Genomic DNA, 19591 nt, shown 5'->3' with positions numbered 1-19591 from the left:
CTCCAAATGTGATGACGTCGATTCTGCAAGTAAAGTTTTTGATAAAATGTTGCACATGTATTTCTTGGAATACTTTGATGGATGGGCATTTCAAGTGTGGTGAAATTGAATTGTTTCATGAAATGCCTGAAAGGGATGCTTTTTCTTGGATCGTTTTGATTGACGGGTTGTCAAAAAGTGGGAGAATTGAAGAGGCAAGGGAGAAGTTTGAAAAATTGCTAAGTAGAAATTTAGCTTCTTAAAATGCCATGGTTAATGGGTATATGAAATCTTGATCATGATACATGATCACTTAGTATTCGATGATAGCTGGGTATGCAATGAATGAGAAGTATTCCATGATAGCCAGATATGCAACATAATCACTTAGAATTTGATGATAGGGGGACACGGAGAAGATACAAGCCAAGTTCTGTTGTACGTTAAAGGGAAGAAGGAAACGGATGCTGAATTGGAGAATGACAGTGAGAGGCTGACCATTGCTTTTGGTCTGATTAATGTCAAGCCTGGAACTCCAATTCGCATAGTGAAAAACCTACGTGTTTGCAATGATCTCCACACGGTTACAAAACTATCATCTGAAATCTATGAGAGCGAGATAGTTGTCAGAGACAACAGCCATTTTCATCATTTCAAGAATGGGTCATATTCATGCAATGACTCTTGGTGAATTCAAGCCTTATCTTCTGGTAAAAACATTTGATATCTTCGTGCAAGCCTCCTTTCTCATTACTGCTATCAGAAATGTAATGTATACTGAGGGTATCCTTTTTCTAGTAAATGTGGTTGAGTGGATAGATTGGTTTGAGGTACACGAAAAGCTAATCTCTGTATAAAGCTCTGCATTATTAGTCGGACGTTATGTTACTTTATGTTCCATTCAATCCACTGTATATCCAGATTCTAATATAAAAACCCAAAGATCTGATGACAAATACAACAATTCAATGATCACTAGTGATCGAATTACAAATCCTACATTATAATCTGTCCATGAACCAAGAAACCTAGGAGTTCAGTAGCATCGAAGGCTGCTTTTAATAGCTTCAACTCTTTAGCAGTAACTGCAGCAATACTTCATATGGTTTCAGAATATCAGAAGTATCATGACAAGCTGAAATGTCATATAATAGTATGAGTATATAACATTTCAAGAACCCAACAGCAATTATGCAAGCTGATTGTATAACTTTTGTCTATGAAGAAATTTTGACAGATTCCACCACAGAAGCATTTATCTTCTATACAGTAAAGAAGAAACTTCCCAAGAAGCATCCACAACGAATCTAAGATTACATAGTATAAAGTAGATCAAGCCTGACTAAGTTTAGAACACTCGGGACACTGAAAGTGTCCTCTAGCTTGACATTTAGTACAAGAAGAAGAGGATCCTGCTTTTGATTTGTCCTCCAACAGAATGAAATTTAATGGTCCTCCTTTAATAGTACCAGATCCCTTGCAGCTTGAACATGCTATCAGCCTCAAATCTCCACATCTTTTGCACATCCCCAGTGAACTGCTCATAGGAAGAAAAAAAAAGTGCAGCAAAAGAATTTATCCCCTTTTCTCTAAAAACTACTCTATACATTATGTAACTGAAACAAAACAATTGAGTTCTTGATGAACAATATGAGCTGTGAACTATATAATTCATTGAGTTTAAGTTCTATGCACTAATAACGTAAAAAATACATTCAGATCACTTATAAGGTAAATTTTTTTATGTTGGAAATAACTACTGAGTTGGGTCCACCAATGAGGTGTATTAATTAGCCCGTTTGCCGGTTAACTTGTCCTCCTCCTAATCCCTACCTATAATGTATAAATACACCATTATGAATGTAGGAAAATATAAGTTTTTCCACGATAATATGATGGCTAGAGTTTACAAAGAAAACACCTCTGCATCTTCTAGAGGATCTTTAGGCCGTTGACAAAAAAATTCATTCGCTTCATAAGGATTTCTGATAACTGGTGACCGAGTCGTGAACTCGTGGTTGTTGTAGATCCGCTTTGGCTAATGAGAAACTCTTTAAGTTTCCTAAACTAGTATTTACAAGCTTAAATACTATCCATTTTATAACTGAAATACTCCAGAGCCGGTGACACACTGTTCGAAACTCGGTGAATAATTAGCTTGCCCCTATATCCTAAATACCAGTCTTTTGTTTGTAACAGAGTTCGACCCAATGATGTTCGCCTATCTATAACAAAGAACCCATGACGTGCACCTAATCCGCAGATAAGGTAATTATAAGTAAATTTCTATGATAAGTGGAGTACTAGTTAGTAAACGGTAAAACTTTAAACGTCCATCAAAAAAACATTGGTAAAACTTAAAAGTGGTAATTAACATCCTTTTGTAAGCTGAAATACACTGGAAGTGTAAAAATATCTGTACACATTCAGTACAGTATTACTCATATCCTAATTCATTCACTTGTTTACATGGATAAAAAGAGAAGGCAAATGATAGAAAACACCAAAAAGGAAAAGAAGAAAAAAAAAACAAGAAATAAGTAGAGATATAGAAACAGTGCATACCTACGCTGAGAAGTGGAGATGAAGGAGTCAATTTTGGGAGCATAAACTGTGGCGCCAAGTAATAAAGCGCCCACCCCAAATCCTGCTATTTCACTTGCTGTTATGTGTTCAAACATTTTCCCTTTTTTTTCTGATAAATGAATGGGGGTCACTTTTCACAACTGCATAAATAGAAAGAGAAATGATTTTGGAAAGAACAAAAAGGCTCTGTTATCCCCTCGAGTAGAAAGGATAAGATATTTGGGGTTGTATTTTTGTACAGAGAGATCATTATAAATATTTAGTACTATTGGTACTATATAGTCTTTTTAACATAGGAGACCGGTAAATAAAACTTTGAAAATATTTATAAAGTTATTTTTTCTATTCAATTTGTAATTGGTCGTGGGAAATTATTTACTCAATTATACTTCTTATTTTTTAGTTTTTTATGCGACGTTTGATATGTGCTATAGGCCAGATTGGTTCGCGTTAAATGTGAGAAAATCCACTTTTAGACTTTCTTGGCCTATTGATTTTAATTTGTGTTACGAAGTCCCACTTTAGAGGTAAAACACTTCCTACTAAAGGTGACTCTAGTCCTTGGACTTAAATTTCTAACCTATAATTAAGCATAGATAATTACGTATCACTCTATTGTTACCTTTGATGATGGTTATTCCATCTATTTTTCTTATAAATTGTCCATCAATGACATAGCATGTTAACACGTTATACATTTCTTATCAACTCCTTTGGGTGAGAATGTTAAAGGAGCGCAATTCATAATTTACAAAAGGACTATCCTGTTTTTTTTTTCTCCCCTTAAACGAACATAATTATTGGAAGGCTATTGTATATCATCATTTCGGCTGAAATAAATCTTTTTTTATTCCAAATTGACTTGTTTCTCTTATTAAACTTTTCCATACATTTCCCCAAACTCAACCCCCAATCCAAAAAAGAGAGATTAAATATGATGCCCGAATGATAATTGATGGAATAGGGTCAATCCAGGAGATTCAACTCGAGGAAGGGGAGAAGCTAGTTCAGGGATTAATCCGAGAAGAAAGCTAAAATGAGAGAGTTGTATAGAGAGAGAAAGAATAGACTTGTATATCTTGAATAGAATGAATCAAGTGCATTTACAGAATTGGCTATATAGCCTACAAGGCATTGAATGAACTGAATTAAGGCTACAATAGTTGAACAATTAACAACTATAACTGTCTATCTAACAACTCTAACTAACCCTAACTGAATTGCCAAGTCAGCTGCCAACGAAGTTCACTCAAACTAACTTCTGATTCTTGTATCAATACCCCTCCGTAAAGAACATCCTTGTCCTCAAGGATTAAAGGATGGAAACCTATGTTGCAGCTCTGTAAGATACTCCCAAATAGCCTGTTCAGCTTCAATTCCAGTCCATTTGATCAACACATGACAAACAGGCTTGTTACTCGTTTTCACCAATTTCCTCTCCAAAATAGCTTTAGTAGATGACGATAAGGACTTAGTACCAACAGGATATGGCTAAAGTATCTACTGACAGCCAAAAAAAATTTAGTCCGCCCAAAAGATTTCGAACTCATCTTTCCAAGGGAAGGCGAACAAGCTTGCCATGAAAGCACTTCCTTCCAAGCAGCTCTTGAATAAACATCACAAGTTCTACCATTAAATGCATTTTTCACCCCCGGAAACCTAATTCGATCATATTTGAGGTGAAAGAATTGTTGTTGGCCCTTATTAACAACAACCTTATCCAATCCCCCTTGCTTTGCACCAACTCTGTTATGCTTCTCCCTTCCATTACCCAAAATAATTTTCTCATATTCCATCATGAAAGTATTACAAGAATTCACATTGAAATAACCAACCTGAGTAGAGTACCAAGAAGCCAAAGGTAGATAATAAGATATTATGCTATTTCTTGACATCCCATTTCTCTCAGGCATTTGATCGAACATGTAAGGGGCGGCTACATTTCTTCCAAATTCAGAAGGTACATCACCTTCATCTTCTATAAAAAGTCTGGCAAGAAGCATGTCTTCAAGAAATTCAGGTTCCTTTGCTAAAGAATCATGTCCATTATGCGCTGAACCATTCTGAGATTCTCTGTTTCTCCCTTCAAGAGGACTATCCATTGAACAAACTTTGCTGATTGATGATTCAGCACTCGCCTGCTCGTTATCTTTCCCTTTTTAAGTCATAACTCCAATGGCTTCCTTGATTCCCATCATTGTCTTAATAGTCTTGGTTTCCCTTTCATTCATACTGGTCATAACCTCCATCAGTTTCTGCAACTGTTCTTGAATTTGCGATAGCTTGTCTTCCATTTTTTCTACTGATTTAACTTGGTTCTTTCTTTAAGCCCTAATCGCAATGCCGAGGATCGATTTCTCTGATACCAATTGATGCCCGAATGATAATTGATGAAATATGGTCAATCCAGGAGATTCAACTCGAGGAAGGGAAGAAGCTAGTTCAGGGATTAATCCGAGAAGAAAGCTAAAATGAGAGAGTTGTATATAGAGAGAAAGAATAGACTTGTATATCTTGAATAGAATGAATCAAGTACATTTACAGTATTGGCTATATAGCCTACAAGGCATCGACTAAACTGAATCAAGGCTACAATAGCTGAACAATTAACAACTATAACTGTCTATCTAACAACTCTAACTAATCCTAACTGAATTGCCAAGTCAGCTGCCAACGAAGTTCACTCAAACTAACTTCTGATTCTTGTATCAAAATACCAAAAGAAGTTCTTGTTGTGGTCACTTAAATATGTATAGAAGGGCAATTATGTAAATATCTTAATGCAATTAGTAGAGTTAGTTAAGATTAGTTAAGTGTCATTAAAGTTAGTTAATATCCACTACAAGAAAAAAAAATATTTGGCGACAATTTTTTTTTTGTTGCCATAGATTGATTATTGTTACAAAAAGTACTTTTGGCAACAATTTTTTTTTTTGTTGCATGAACTTTTTCCAATGGATGCTATTGCAACAACTTTTTTTTTGTTGCGAAAAGTACTTTTTGCAACAATAATCAATACTATGGCAACAAAATTAAATTCTTTGGCAACAAAAAAGTTCATTTGCCAACAATAAAACTAAGTTGTTGCCAAATATAAAAAATTTTGTTGCCATTTCTATACTTTCTTATAGTGATCCTACTTAGTTAGTTAAGCTAAGTTGATCACTATATAAGGTGGTTATTGTACGTTTTATCATTTCAAGCTTTGATGAATAAATCTTCTTCTTCTATCTCCTTCTCTCAATCATCTTCTCCATTTCACTACTTACTGATTTCTCTGAATAACAACATGGTATCAAAGCAATAAAGATTCACGGCTCAAAATCTGTGTCAATTCTCAATTTCTGATAATCTTAATAGAATAATTTCTGTTCTTGCTTCCGCTATAATTCTTGAAATAAAAAACAATGACAAACGAATCAGTTCCTGTGTTTAATGGAATACAAAGTGGTGATGGTGCATTTACAAATTCTGGAGCAGTTCCAACTACAAACGTGAATGGGCCTACTTCATCACAAAATGCAAGTTCTGGGAATCAAACTTTGGGTTTGGATTATACACATGCACTGTTCTCAAGAGCCATCAGACGTGAGTGGAATTCAGATTATTTCATTTCAACTCAAGGTATCGAAAACTATTCTTTATGGTATAATTCAATGAGAATTGCCTTTGTGGGGGTAGAAATAAGATGGGACTAGTAGATGGTAGTTGTACCAAAGAATCTTTCCCAGAAATCATGTGGAGTCATTGGGAAAGAGTTAATGCAATAGTCTTGTCTTGGATTATAAATGATGTTTCTAAAGATCTACTTGGAGGAATCATGTATGCTACAGATTGTAGGGCTATTTGGCTTGAATTGCAAGAAAGATTTACCATGGTTAATGGTTCAAGAACCTTCAACCTGCATAAAGAAATAGCCACATTAACCCAAGAAAATGCCTCTGTATCTGTGTATTTTTCAAGGTTGAAAAACTTATGGGTTAGTTCCAACCCCTGCATGTAACTATGATAAATCTAAGGAGTTTGTGATTCATTTGCAAAAACTGAAACTGTTTCAGTTCATCATGGGATTGAATGACTCATATAGTCAAGCAAGAAGTCAAATTCTTATGATGAGTCCTACTCCATTAGTAAACCAAGCATACTCAATGGTAATTAGTGATGAAAGTCAAAGAAATCTTTGCAGCAAATGCTAGCCTACTAGGCAGTAATCCTGTAAATGTTGTTGGTAATTTTGAAGGTGCTATGTACTCAAGAACTAATGGATTTTAATGTGCTACTGGGAATGGAAATCCAAGAAATGGTGGCAATCCAAGGTTCAAGAGAAATTACAATCTATACTGTGAGGTGTGTAAATTGAAAGGACACAGTAAATAGAACTATTTCAAAGTGGTTGGATATCCATCGGATTATAGGTTCAAGAAAGGAGGAAATGCAGGTCATGGTCATAGTGCTGCTTATAATGTATGTGTGGAGGATAATAGTCATGGAAGAAATGAATTTCTATATGGTCAAAACACTAATGTGCCTGTAATGGGAGGAAACATGGGTCGAGTTCCTCAGAATAATGGGAAAATGATGACATACAATCAACAAAATCTTGGTATGGTTGGTACCGGTCAAATGAATCAAGTGAATCAAACTGGTGGTGCACCATTTACTCAAAGTCATTATGAACAGATCATTAATATGCTAGGGAACACACACACAAATGATTCAGGAGCTGAAAATGCATCTGTCAATGCAGCAAGTGTTCAAACTCCAGTTACAAACTCTGTAAATGCAGAAGGTAAAGGTATGCAGTATCGGGCCTTATTGGCCCCTAAATGTCCTGAGTGGATAGTGGACACAGGTGCCACAAACGACATGATATCTAGTCCCAATGTGCTTCATAAAACAACTATAGTTGAGACTACAGACTCCAAAGGTGTTCATTTACCTAATGGGGATATCATACACTGGTTCTTGTTCTATATCACCTTATAGTACCATTTCAAATGTATTTCATGTACCTAAGTTCAAGTACAATTTACTATCTGTCTCTAAACTAACCAAAGAACTGCAGTGTTTTACTTTTTTCTTTCCTAATTTTTGCCTTTTTCAGGATCTCTTCACTGGAAGGGTGAAGAGGATTGGTGATACAATCCGGCTTGTGGAAGACACGGATTCAAACAACAAATACGCGAAAATAAAGATAATGAAAAAATCAAGGGATGAGAAGTGAAGAATTTGGGATGAGAAGAAGAAGGATAGAAGCAAGACCCAACAAGTAAAGGAATTATAGGCAAATTTGGATATATATAAAAGCCAAACCCTCCTAATCGATTCCTACTAATGAACCTATACTATTTGAATTCAATTAAGAGTCAATCAAATGAATCCACAAATGAACAACTCTTATATGAAATCAATGGAAAAAGGGTTCAATAGCTAACAATAGAATCCACCATAATCAACTATCACTAAACACTAATCACTAGATTAGCACTACACTACTAAACAAACTATCACTCAATGTAGAGTATTCATCTCAATTCAACATAATCTAAGTAAGTGAAATGTCTAAGTCTAGTATTTATAATCCTAGACTAAAGAAGACTAAGTTATTGCAAAAATGTCATTAATGAGGCAAGGGCCTTGTTTGGCCAGTTGGGATGTTGACTTGGAATTCGAAATGTTTTTTCCTTGCACAAATAGCCAACTCGCGATCTTATCCAAGTTTGCAAGTGTAACCAATTTGCAGAAATGACCCTGTTTGCACGTTTGGCCGCTTTACGTTTATATCCTTCTTGCACTTCTAGCCACTTGCGCAATTGGTCCCCTTTCTAGTAGCTTTTTCTTCAATCAACTCCCAAGCCACCTTCCACACATCATAAGCCATCTTGTGTAGCTTGTAGGAGCCTCCAAAGGCCTTCAATGCCATCCTTATCATCCATGCCGCTTGTAGAGCTTGAAGTTTCATAACTTAGCTTTGGATGTAAGTCTTTAGATGATGTATGCCATGTAGGATCATATCGTCCTCTTCTTCTTCAAAAGGATTCATCCTCAAATCCGTACCTAGCAAAACCCAAGGGAAGACACACAAAAACATACTCCTCAAGGATTGAGGGTTAGCACACAAAACCATAGTCACGTGTTCATGCTAAGGATGAACAAATTTGTGGTACAACCACACATCAATGACAATCATGATTAACATTTGCACACGTGAGGTATCAAGAAGTTGATCCCTCTAAGATTCATGACGTGAGGGTGAAGTAATAAAACCAATGGATAAAAAATATGAAGCATGTAATACTACATTGGTTCTATTTGACATGAAGCACCATGAAAATTCAATTTTCAAGAAAGGACTCTTCTAAGATAGTGTCCCTAAATCACACGAGGTATCACCCGGATCAAATGGGTAGATTACCCACCTAGTAGGGTTAAGGACACAATCATTTACCCTATAAGAGTCTCCCTTAACATAAGATGCACCCAAAATATACACATAAGCATCATCAAATGCAAACAAGTAGTAAATAAAGGTATTGCGTAAAACAACTTCCTCTTCTATGTCATCCTCAAGTGTAACCTCACAACTAGAATCTAGAACAAGATCATCCAATAGGTTACTATGAAGTTGAGCATGAAAGAAATAATTGGCAATTTCTAAACAAGGTCCACCTTTGTTTTGTTCACTTTCTTTCCCCACAAATGGATTACAATTGGACCAAGGGAGGTCTCCATCATGGGAAAGAGTGTCATCATTCCATAGTGGGTTACCTATCACATTATAGTCTCCAAAGGAAACCAAATGCTCAACATTACCAAACACCCCACTAGGTTCATCATTCCCAATAGTCATGTCAATATCAAATAACGCATATTCTATAAAGAGAGAAGAATCAATGACCAATGAATGATCAAAGCATGCAATCTCACTCTCAAAAAGACAAAGGTCATTCTTCAAAGCATTTTCAATCTCATGACTATCTACTTGACACATAACACCTTTAGAATCTTGAATCTCAACAAATGACAACAAATCAAGGTCGTGAGACTCATCTCCATAATTGTCAAACACGGGTGGTGTGTCATATTCACATTCAATATCAACTTGGCTAACTTCATCACTAAATTGAGATTCATTAAGCAAATCACAACATTTCTCAATTAGTGGACTATCGATATAAGCAAGTTGACCAAAACAATCGTCATCCACACTAGTTGGACACAAATCAACCTTACTAGAAGATTCAATTCGGTCATCGCTAGGATCAACTAGTGGGTGTCCTAACAACTCACATGACAATGTACTAACATGCATATCAAGAAGATCAACACTAGGTGGATACAACTTAAACTCAAAAGAAGAGTCAAGATAGTCATCAATAGGATCAACTAGTGTTGGATCACCCCTATCAACCACATTGTCAATATTCATCAAAGACCAATTAAGCTCAACACATAGTAAAGAGTCATTAAGCTTAATGCATGGTAAACTATAGTCATTAAGCTTAATGTATGGTAAACTATCTTTCATACTCAATCCGGCATCAAGATCCCTCAAAGAATTAAGAGTATTAGGATAAGCTTCTTTACCTCGTTGTGCACTCAAAGGATCTTCTTTACCTTGAGCTACCAATGGTAAGCCCACTTGACCAATTGGAGGGATGGTCTTGGCCTCCATTCTTTCTTTCAAGCATGGGAGTTCTTCACATGATGACTTCTTTAGTAATTTATCTCCTTGAGTACCTACAAAAGAGTCTTCATAACAAGATAAAGAAGTAAAAAAGTTAGAATGATGTTGTGACAACTCCCTCACGTCACTCCGCACAATCTCTCCTTTTTCCGCTCTAGAGTTGTCACATAGCTCTCCCTTACTCCTCTCAATTTTGTATCTCTCATGTTCTTTGAAAAGGGAATGAGCTCCCAAAATGCACTTCGAAGGGTTAGAAATGTGCTTGGTGTCTTTTTTCTTTCCGTATGGATTGACAAAGCAATACCTCCAAAATTCCTTTAAGGCACTCCAAGTCTCAATTGGGTTCCCTCTTCCTTTCCTATGCTCCCAATGGTTTATAAGAATCCCTTTGAGGGTGCTAGAAGGTAGCTCCACTTTCTCTTTTTCCAAGTAGTGGTAACATTCAAAAATCTCATCCAACTTGTGTTCCCATTCGAAGTAACCTTCTTCATTAGATTTTGGACACAAGGTTGGCCACTCCACGTTGGAATTTTGCACATTTGCAACGAATAGGTTCTCTCTCTCTTGCACAAGTTGAGCCATGTACGCCTCGATACTACAAGGAGGCAATGCCAAATTCCCAAACATAAACATTGTACCTGCAAAAACTAGCAAACACATTAGTAGCAAAAATTCATCACGTCACTCGTATTTGCACTCACCTTACATCTAAACCTAGTGCTTCTTCCAAAGTTGTAAAGAACCTCTTATCCCAAATCAATTCACAAGATTGCTAAGCTTTGTGGAAGAATGGATTCTTGTTTAATGAATGACGGACGACTCAAAAACTAACGGAAAGAGCCAAAGAATTTCCAACGAAATTAAAACAAGAAAAGCTTGAAAGGAATTGGCACGAAAGAAATACGGACTCAAGAACTAGTTAACAACCAAGTAAGGATCAATTACTGGTTGTTAATTAGCTAGGAGAATCAAAGAAATGAGAAGAAGAAGTGAACAAACCTTGGCCAAACACTTAGACAAATTTGAGAAGTTTTTGGCCAACACTTAGAAAATTCGGAGCTGCTTGCAGCGTCTTTTTAAAACACTCATAACTATTTCTACATAGCTCTGATTGACGAACAGCTTGTTGATTTAGAAAGTAGACTCTCTGAACTTGAATTTTGATATATTATGAGTCCCATAACTCCTTATACACACAAAGATATTCCCCCTCAAATTTGGACCAAAATCTGCCAACACTTAGAAAAATTTGAGACTTTTTTGAAAAATCTGCTCTCTGAATCTGTGGGCCACGCGCCTGCAGAAGCGCGTTAGGCTACTGACGTGGCATTTTTTTTTTTGAAAAATCAGCAAATTGGACTTAATATTTCTGATTTTTTTTTTTGGATACTTACTTGGGCCCACAAACACCTTTTAGCCTCTTGACTTGAAGAACTTTGAATCAAACACTCTTTTAAGTCTTCTTTTTCACTATGAAGATATGAAGATGCTTATGAACTTGAAGAACACCCAAATTCCAAATCAACTTATTTTTGCACCAAAATTCGGATCTAAGCTCCTCTCAACTAGGAGAACAAAGCCCAACACCGATTGAAGCTAATTTCACCTTCAATTACCAAGACCCACTTTCAAGTTTCAAACCTTCAACCTTCAACAATGGTAGAATTTTCAAAACACCTCCAAATGCCACGAAATTTGAAATCTAGCGGTTTTTAATATCAAGGAGCTCAAATTTGACCTCAAATCCACCAAAAAACTACAACAAATTTTCGGTTTTTTTTTTTGGGATTTTCAAAATTCAAACCTAGGATTGAGGATTGTAGAAACAACACTCTAGCCTAAACTCTGATACCAAATGATACGATCCGGCTTGTGGAAGACACGGATTCAAACAACAAATACGCGAAAATAAAGATAACGAAGAAATCAAGGGATGAGAAGTGAAGAATTTGGGATGAGAAGAAGAGGGATAAAAGCAAGACCCAATTAGTAAAGGAATTATAGGCAAATTTGGATATATAAAATTCAAACCCTCCTAATCGATTCCTACTAACGAACCTATACTATTTGAATTCAATTAAGAGTCAATCAAATGAATCCACAAATGGACAACTCTTACATGAAATCAATGGAAAACGGGTTCAATAGCCAACAATGGAATCCACCATAATCAACTATCACTAAACACTAGATTAGCACTACACTAATTTTACTAAACAAACTATCACTCAACGTAGAGTATTCATCTCAATTCAACATAATCTAAGTAAATGAAATGTCTAATAAATGAAATGTCTAAGTCTAGTATTTATACTACTAGACTAAAGAAGACTAAGTTATTACAAAAATGTCATTAATGAGGCAAGAGCCTTGTTTGGCTAGTTGGGATGTTGACTTGGATTTCGAAATGTTTCTTCCTTGCACAAATAGCCAACTCCCGATCTTATCCAAGTTTGCAAGTGTAATCAATTTGCAGAAATGACCCTGTTTGCACGTTTGGCCGCTTTGCGTTTATACCCTTCTTGCACTGCTAGCCATTTGCGCATTTGGTCCCCTTTCTAGTAGCTTCTTTTTCAATCAACTCCCAAGCCACCTTCCACACATCATAAGCCATCTTGTGTGGCTTGTAGGAGCCTCCAGAGGCCTTCAATGCCATCCTTATCATCCATGCTGCTTGTAGAGCTTGAAGTTTCATAACTTGGCTTTGGATGTAAGTCTTTAGATGAAGTGTGCCATGTAGGATCATATCAATTGGTAAAGAAGTTGTTGGACTTTATCTCTCTTTGGATCAAAATGGAGTTCAAAGAAACATTGCTTTATTAGTACAAAAAGTTGGAGATGACTACAAAATAAACATGAGTCTATGACATAAGAGACTTGGCCACACATCAGTATCAGTACTTAAGAAGTTGTTACCTATTAGCTTACAAACAATAAAGGATGACATTAGTCAATGTATTGTGTGTCCATGTGCAAAACAAACAAGATTACCTTTTCAGACTCGTACTAGTAGGAGTGCTAATTGCTTTGATTTATTGCATGTAAACATATGGGGTCCTTAAAAGATTCCAACATTTTATGGCAATAAATACTTTCTTACAATTGTTGATGATTGTTCTAGATTAACTTGGGTATTTTTACTTAGGCAGAAGTCTGATGCGTGTGTATCTTTACAACAATTCTTCACTTATGCAAAAACTCAGTTTGAGAAATCTGTCAAAATGATAAGAACTGATAATGGCACTGAATTTTTTAATTCTGTGTGTAAAAGCATGTTCAAACAACTTGGAATCATACTTCAGACTACATGTGTATATACACCTCAACAAAATGGTGTAGCTGAAAGAAAACATAGATACATATTAGAAGTAACTAGAGCAATTAGATTTCAGACACATATTCCTATTAAGTATTGGGGGCATTGCATACTTGCAGCAGTCTACATTATAAACAGATTACCTAGTGAAGTATTGAATGGTTTGTCTCCTTATGAAAAGCTGCATAATAGAAAACCATCTTTGAATCACTTAAAGGTAGTAGGATATTTGTGTTTTGCTAAAGACATCAATCAGCATGACAAACTGATGCCTAGAGCAAAAATAGCTATTCACATGGGATATTCTAAGGTTCAAAAAGCTATATATATATATTACTTGATCTAACTTCCAATTCATTCTTTGTCAACAGGGATGTAACCTTTAAAAAGGAAGTTTTTCCATTTCAAAATCAAGTGCAGAAAGTCAGTCTTGTATTGCTAGATACTAGTTCAAATCTATTTCACACAGAAGAATGCTCATCTGCCTTGGATCAGGTGGAATCACTCAACCTCAGCCTAACCAGTCTGAAACATTACTGGATACACAAGAAGGATATCAAAATCTTGAAACACCAGAAAATAATCACCATCAATCTAAGGACAATCCACAAAATCAATCAAACCACCACCACCAACAACCAGCTAACCAAACTGCATAACAACAGCCAGATCATCCTTCACAAATACCTCAACCTCCACAAATACCTCTAATACCAATCCAATCAACACTTATTCAGCCTACTACCTCTATAAGACATTCCACAAGGGGTAAACAACCGCCAGTGTGGATGAAGGACTTTATATGCTTTGAATATTCATCAAGATGTTTCATACAACTTAGACAACTATATATGCTATGATCAACTATCAGAGAAGTATAGAGCTTATGTTGCTGCTACATCTCATGAAACTGAACCAAAGAATTATGTTGAGGCAAGTAATGATCCAAGATGGATACTAGCTATGAAGGATGAAATCCAAGCATTAGAGAACAATAACACCTAGAAGGTGGTGTCACTGCCAAAGGGGAAATCCACCATAGGTTGTAAGTGGATATATAAAATCAAATACAAGTCCAGTGGAGAGGTTTAAAGATTCAAAGCAAGACTTGTTGCTAAAGGATATAGTCAAAAAGAGGGCATACATTACCAAGAAAAGTTTTCACCAGTTGTGAAAATGGTAACTGTCAGGTCTGTGTTAGCTTTGGCTGCTACAAAACAATGGCACATCCATCAAATGGATATCTATAATGCATTCTTACAAGGTAATTTTAGTGACGAAATTTATATGGAAATGCCACAAGGATTTAAAAGCGTGGGGAGAATGCAGTATGCAGACTTGTTAAATCCTTGTATGGATAAAAACAAGCACCTAGGTAGTGGAATACAAAGTTATCGGAGGCTTTGACCAAGTTTAACTTCAGACAAAGTCAACATGATCATTCTCTATTCATAAGGAAATCAGATCAAGGAATTATAGTGGTACTAATCTATGTAGATGATATACTCATCACTGGGAGCAGTATAGAGCTTATTCAGAATACTAAAGACTCTTTACAACAAGCCTTTAAGATGAAGGATATTGGAGAGTTGAAATATTTCTTAGGGATTGAATTTGCTAGATCAAGAAAAGGAATTACAATGGATCAGAGAAAATATATTCTAGAACTCATCTATGAAGTAGGTGTGTTAGCAGCTAAACCATCAACTACTCCTATTGACAATAGCATAAAACCTACATCTAGGCAATATGATGAACACTTAAAGCAGTCTGATGAATACAGTGAAGTTAATGCTAAAGAGGATCCTATGGTAGATCAGGAATCTATCAAAGACTGATTGTCAAGTTACTGTACTTGACAGTAACTAGGCCTGATATAGCATTTGAATTTCAAACCTTAAGACAATTTCTACAACAACCTAAGAAAACACATATGGATATTGCAATGAGGATTGTAAAGTACATAAAAAATGAACTAGGTCAAGGACTACTTCTATCAAGCAGCTGCAACAACACAGTCACTGCATACTGTGATGCAGACTGGGTTGTTTGTCCTCTTACAAGGAAGCCTGTGACTGGTTTCATGATTAAGATTGGAGAGTCTTTGGAATCTTAGACGTCAAAGAAACAAACCACAGTTTCTAGAAGCTCAGGAGAAGCTGAGTACGTGTGAGTCTTGCATCAACTACAGCTGAACTTACTTGGCTTATAGGTCTGCTAAATGATTTGGGATTGAATGTTTCACAACCAGTTACAGTGTTTAGTGACAGCAAGGCTGCAATACAAATAGCTGCAAATCATGTCTTTCATGAGAGGACAAAACATATTGAAATAGATTGACACTTTGTAAGGGAAAAAATCCAATAAGGTCTCATAACTACTCAGTACATCAACACAAAGGATCAGCCAGTTGATATATTTACAAAAGGGGTAACCAAGATTCAACATGAGTATCTCAAAAGCAAGTTAAGTGTTTTGAACATCTTCTCCCACCTAACTTGACTTGAGGGGGAGTGTTGGTGTCACTTAAATATGTATAGAAGGGCAATTCTGTAAATATCTTAATGCAGTTAGTAGAGTTAGTTAAGATCAGTTAAGTGTCATTAAAGTTAGTTAATATCCTACTTAGTTAGTTAAGCTAAGTTGATCACTGTATAAGGTGGTTATTGTACATTTTATCATTTTAAGCTTTGATGAATAAATCTTCTTCTTCCTCTCAATCTTGTCTCCTTCTCTCAATCATCTTCTCCATTTCACTACTTACTGATTTCCCTGAATTACAATAGTTCTTCAATATCCTTATGCAAATTCAGTGGTGGAGCTATGCTTGTCCAAGGTGAATCAATTGACACTCATTCATCGAAGACACACTGTGTTAGATATGTTAAATCTCCTTCAATTCTTGGTGTATTTACTTTTTTATATTTTGAATACAATTAGTTAAAATTCTCACTCAGCCTCTAGTTAGACTAATGCTTTGTCCTCACTATTCTTATCAAATTTATGGCATGAATCCATATACTAAAAAATGAATTTGAGGAATTTATTTCCTCAGAATGCTTCCGAGTTCCATGTAAAGGACTTTTGCTGCCACCTGAACAGTACATGTTCATGATTTAATCCTTTATTTTTCTTCATATTTTTCGTTTTCATTCAAGGTGATATCTCTACCATGGATAAGAAAACATACTTGTACGCTAGTTCTATTTCTAGAAAACTACATAATTGTGTTTCTAATGTAGAATTCGAAGGTCATTGCGTGCAGAATTCAGTAACCAAAATGTGATAATTGGAACTGGGGCAATTTGCACGATTGACCTTATTTGGGGGTGGTCTTTAATTTTTGTCCTCTAGCTAATACCCTGAGATTCTGGGATCAACCCCGGCTTAGTAAAAAAAAAAAAAAAATTAAAAAATTCGCTAGACAAAGTTAAGTAGCAAAATTAGGCCTTAAGGCAATAACAAAATTAAGCCCATTCGGGCAAAAGTTAGGCCTTAAGGTAGAGGTTTTGTGAAAGCCTTGTCTTGTGAAATTTTTTTTTCTTTTTGACTGCGGCAGTTCGAACCCAGAAATTCGGAATATTTTCGGTCACTTTTTTAAGCGAAGGGTGAAAATTAAAGACCAGCGCCTTTGAAGGGCATTCCACCAAAAAAATGTTAGAAGGGCAAAGCGAATATCATACTTTAGAGTAAAAAGACAAAATGAGAAAACTGAGAAACATTACTATATGTTGGTAAAACATCAGCAAGTTAAATAGTGCATCAAGATACAAGCCAATCTTTCACAAAGCATAAAACTTCATTAACCCAAATTTAACAAGATTACATACTAATTATTTCACTTTCCGGGAACAAAGTTTGTGGCGAAAGCCCAAGCATTGTTGGCCACTGGGTCATTAACGTGGTCAAAGAGGTTCTCAATTGGGCCTTTTCCTGTAACAATAGCCTGAACGAAGAATCCAAACATAGAGAACATAGCCAAACGTCCATTCTTGATTTCCTTCACCTTCAATTCAGCAAAAGCCTCGGGATCATCAGCCAAACCAAGTGGGTCGAAGGCACCTCCGGGGTAGATCTTATCAAGACCCTCACCAAGTGGGCCTCCACCAACTCTGTATCCTTCAACAAAGCCCATAAGGACAACTTGGCAAGCCCAAATGGCGAGGATGCTCTGGGCATGGACGAGGTTTGGGTTACCGAGGTAGTCAAGTCCACCTTCGGAGAAGATTTGGGCTCCAGCCTTGAACCAAACAGCTTCACCGAATTTGACACCGTTCCTGGCAAGGATTTCAGGGAAGACACAGCCCAAAGCACCAAGCATGGCCCAACGGCAGTGGATCACCTCAAGCTCACGGTTTCTGGCGAATGTCTCTGGGTCAGCTGAGAGTCCAGCAGTGTCCCAACCGTAGTCACCTGGGAACTCACCGGTGAGGTATGATGGGGTTTGCTCAGAGAATGGGCCCAAGTATTTTGGGCGGTCTTCTCCATACCTATTTGATCAATGAACCATGTCAAAATCAAAATTCATGTAAAAAAGACACTCAAATTTACTAGATTAGATGTTATTATAAAGCGCAACCAATTGATGGCTAGTTGTACATGTATGAAAAAAATTCCTAGAGCAACCATATGCTATTATATAGTGCAAGAGCTTCAATAATATTGCACTACAGTAATAAAGACTCTTTTGCCTATGGAAAATATAGAGTAAACACAAGAAGTTTAGCAGAAAATCTTTGCAGCTATCCTAAAATACATAGTACTTTTTTTATATTGTATTTACATATATGTGTAAGAATAAAACTATATATATGCATCAAAAACAGTAGAACTCATTGCTTCTAGGTTTTGGATACATCACTACTTTTTGGTACTTTTTGCTTCCAATTAGTTGGTGTACTTCTAGTGTGACGTTGAATGATCACAATCTTCATTCGTTTTTTTTTTTGTGTGTGTGTGCGTGTTAAGTGCAGATTAGATAATGATTTCTCTAAAATTAGTTTTTTTTTTTTTTTTGGAAAAAAAAAGGTTGAAAAATACGAGATTTCAAGTTCATATCTCAACAGAGGCAAAAACAATTTCTTCTCATATCTCACAGAGTTACCTAATAACTGTGCTAATTAACCTAGTCAAGGTGCGCGCAAACTAACACGTACATCACGATTAAGTATCAAAAGAATAGTATAAAAGGTATATAGATGAAGAATTAAATTTGAAATGAAAGAAATACCAGATGCTTTGAGGAGCACTTTTAACGGTACGCCTCATGGTAAAACGGCCACCATTGAAGCTGCCGACTTTCCTAACAAGCTCATTCTGTGATTTACCAACTGCCTGCCCAACAAATGCAGATTGTTGAATTGCAGAAGTGGCCATTTCTCCTTACTTCAAAGAAGCTCTTTTTTTCTTTTTCTTTTTTATGATATGAAAGGAAGAGGGAGCTAGGTGGCTATATATGCAAAATAATGGATTTTGAGGATTACATATGTACAAGTCAGCAATGGCTGATTGGTTCATGTTATGTATTTGGATTTCCCTTGTGATTTTCCTATGGCAGATAGAGGCCTCTGTTATGCCACGTGGCGTTACAACATCTGTTGGGTGAGATTTTTCTTTCAGTTTTCAGATATGCAGTCACTGAGGTGTTTTAAGGGAATTTCTCGCAAATGTACAATGAACCTGTTATACAAGACCCAACAATATCCAACTTGTATCTCCACCTCAGCAAATGAAAATTATTTTATGTGGATATTAATATGATATGGAATCTGTAAAGTTTGAGGTTAAAATGAGCCAATATACTAACGGTCAGCATTTTTCGGGACAAAAATCAAACAGGAGGTATAATTTTTCTATTAAGGTGAATAGGTTAAAAACCCCCTAAACTATCACTATTTTGCGATATTCGTACTTAAATTATTTGAAGTTCCTGTTATTCCCTCTAGACTATAACTCGCTTTAGGTTAAAACCCTTCAGTTGAATATGTAGCAAAACATTTGGGATAACTTATTGAGAGGCATGT

General features: G+C 36.2%; 3 protein-coding genes across 3 annotated transcripts; 1 reads left to right on the top strand and 2 right to left on the bottom strand.

Annotated features, from left to right (window-relative positions):
* Window positions 1-77: 77 nt before the first annotated feature.
* LOC132038430 (pentatricopeptide repeat-containing protein DWY1, chloroplastic-like) lies at window positions 78-670 on the top strand. Its single transcript, XM_059429101.1, has 2 exons — window positions 78-222; window positions 384-670. Exons 1-2 carry the CDS (start codon window positions 78-80, stop codon window positions 668-670), a joined length of 432 nt encoding a protein of 143 aa, XP_059285084.1.
* A 450-nt stretch (window positions 671-1120) lies between these two features.
* Window positions 1121-2795, bottom strand: LOC132036029 (uncharacterized). Its single transcript, XM_059426250.1, has 2 exons — window positions 2545-2795; window positions 1121-1516 (listed from the first exon to the last, which is right to left on the bottom strand). The coding sequence occupies exons 1-2, from the start codon at window positions 2658-2660 to the stop codon at window positions 1312-1314; spliced, it is 321 nt and encodes a 106-aa protein (XP_059282233.1). The 5' UTR covers window positions 2661-2795; the 3' UTR covers window positions 1121-1311.
* A 14478-nt stretch (window positions 2796-17273) lies between these two features.
* Window positions 17274-19012, bottom strand: LOC132036018 (chlorophyll a-b binding protein 4, chloroplastic). The gene is made up of 2 exons (XM_059426240.1): window positions 18799-19012; window positions 17274-18058 (listed from the first exon to the last, which is right to left on the bottom strand). The coding sequence occupies exons 1-2, from the start codon at window positions 18942-18944 to the stop codon at window positions 17407-17409; spliced, it is 798 nt and encodes a 265-aa protein (XP_059282223.1). The 5' UTR covers window positions 18945-19012; the 3' UTR covers window positions 17274-17406.
* Between the last annotated feature and the right edge of the window lie 579 nt (window positions 19013-19591).

Source organism: Lycium ferocissimum, chromosome 11, assembly GCF_029784015.1.
Source record: "Lycium ferocissimum isolate CSIRO_LF1 chromosome 11, AGI_CSIRO_Lferr_CH_V1, whole genome shotgun sequence".
Classification (NCBI taxonomy): Eukaryota; Viridiplantae; Streptophyta; class Magnoliopsida; order Solanales; family Solanaceae; genus Lycium; species Lycium ferocissimum.
Note: the sequence above shows the minus strand (reverse complement) of the source record. Positions and strands in the feature narration are given on the sequence as shown.

Bases quoted from the DNA above. Each gene is read 5' to 3' on its own strand.
- LOC132038430 (XM_059429101.1), top strand. From the start codon at position 78: ATGGATGGGCATTTCAAGTGTGGTGAAATTGAATTGTTTCATGAAATG. The intron at 223-383 runs GTAGAAATTTAG...ATTTGATGATAG, and splicing joins GAAGTTTGAAAAATTGCTAA to GGGGACACGGAGAAGATACA.
- LOC132036029 (XM_059426250.1), bottom strand. From the start codon at position 2,660: ATGTTTGAACACATAACAGCAAGTGAAATAGCAGGATTTGGGGTGGGC. The intron at 1,517-2,544 runs GTATGCACTGTT...TCCTATGAGCAG, and splicing joins ATCTCCACTTCTCAGCGTAG to TTCACTGGGGATGTGCAAAA.
- LOC132036018 (XM_059426240.1), bottom strand. From the start codon at position 18,944: ATGGCCACTTCTGCAATTCAACAATCTGCATTTGTTGGGCAGGCAGTT. The intron at 18,059-18,798 runs GTATTTCTTTCA...TTGATCAAATAG, and splicing joins AGTGCTCCTCAAAGCATCTG to GTATGGAGAAGACCGCCCAA.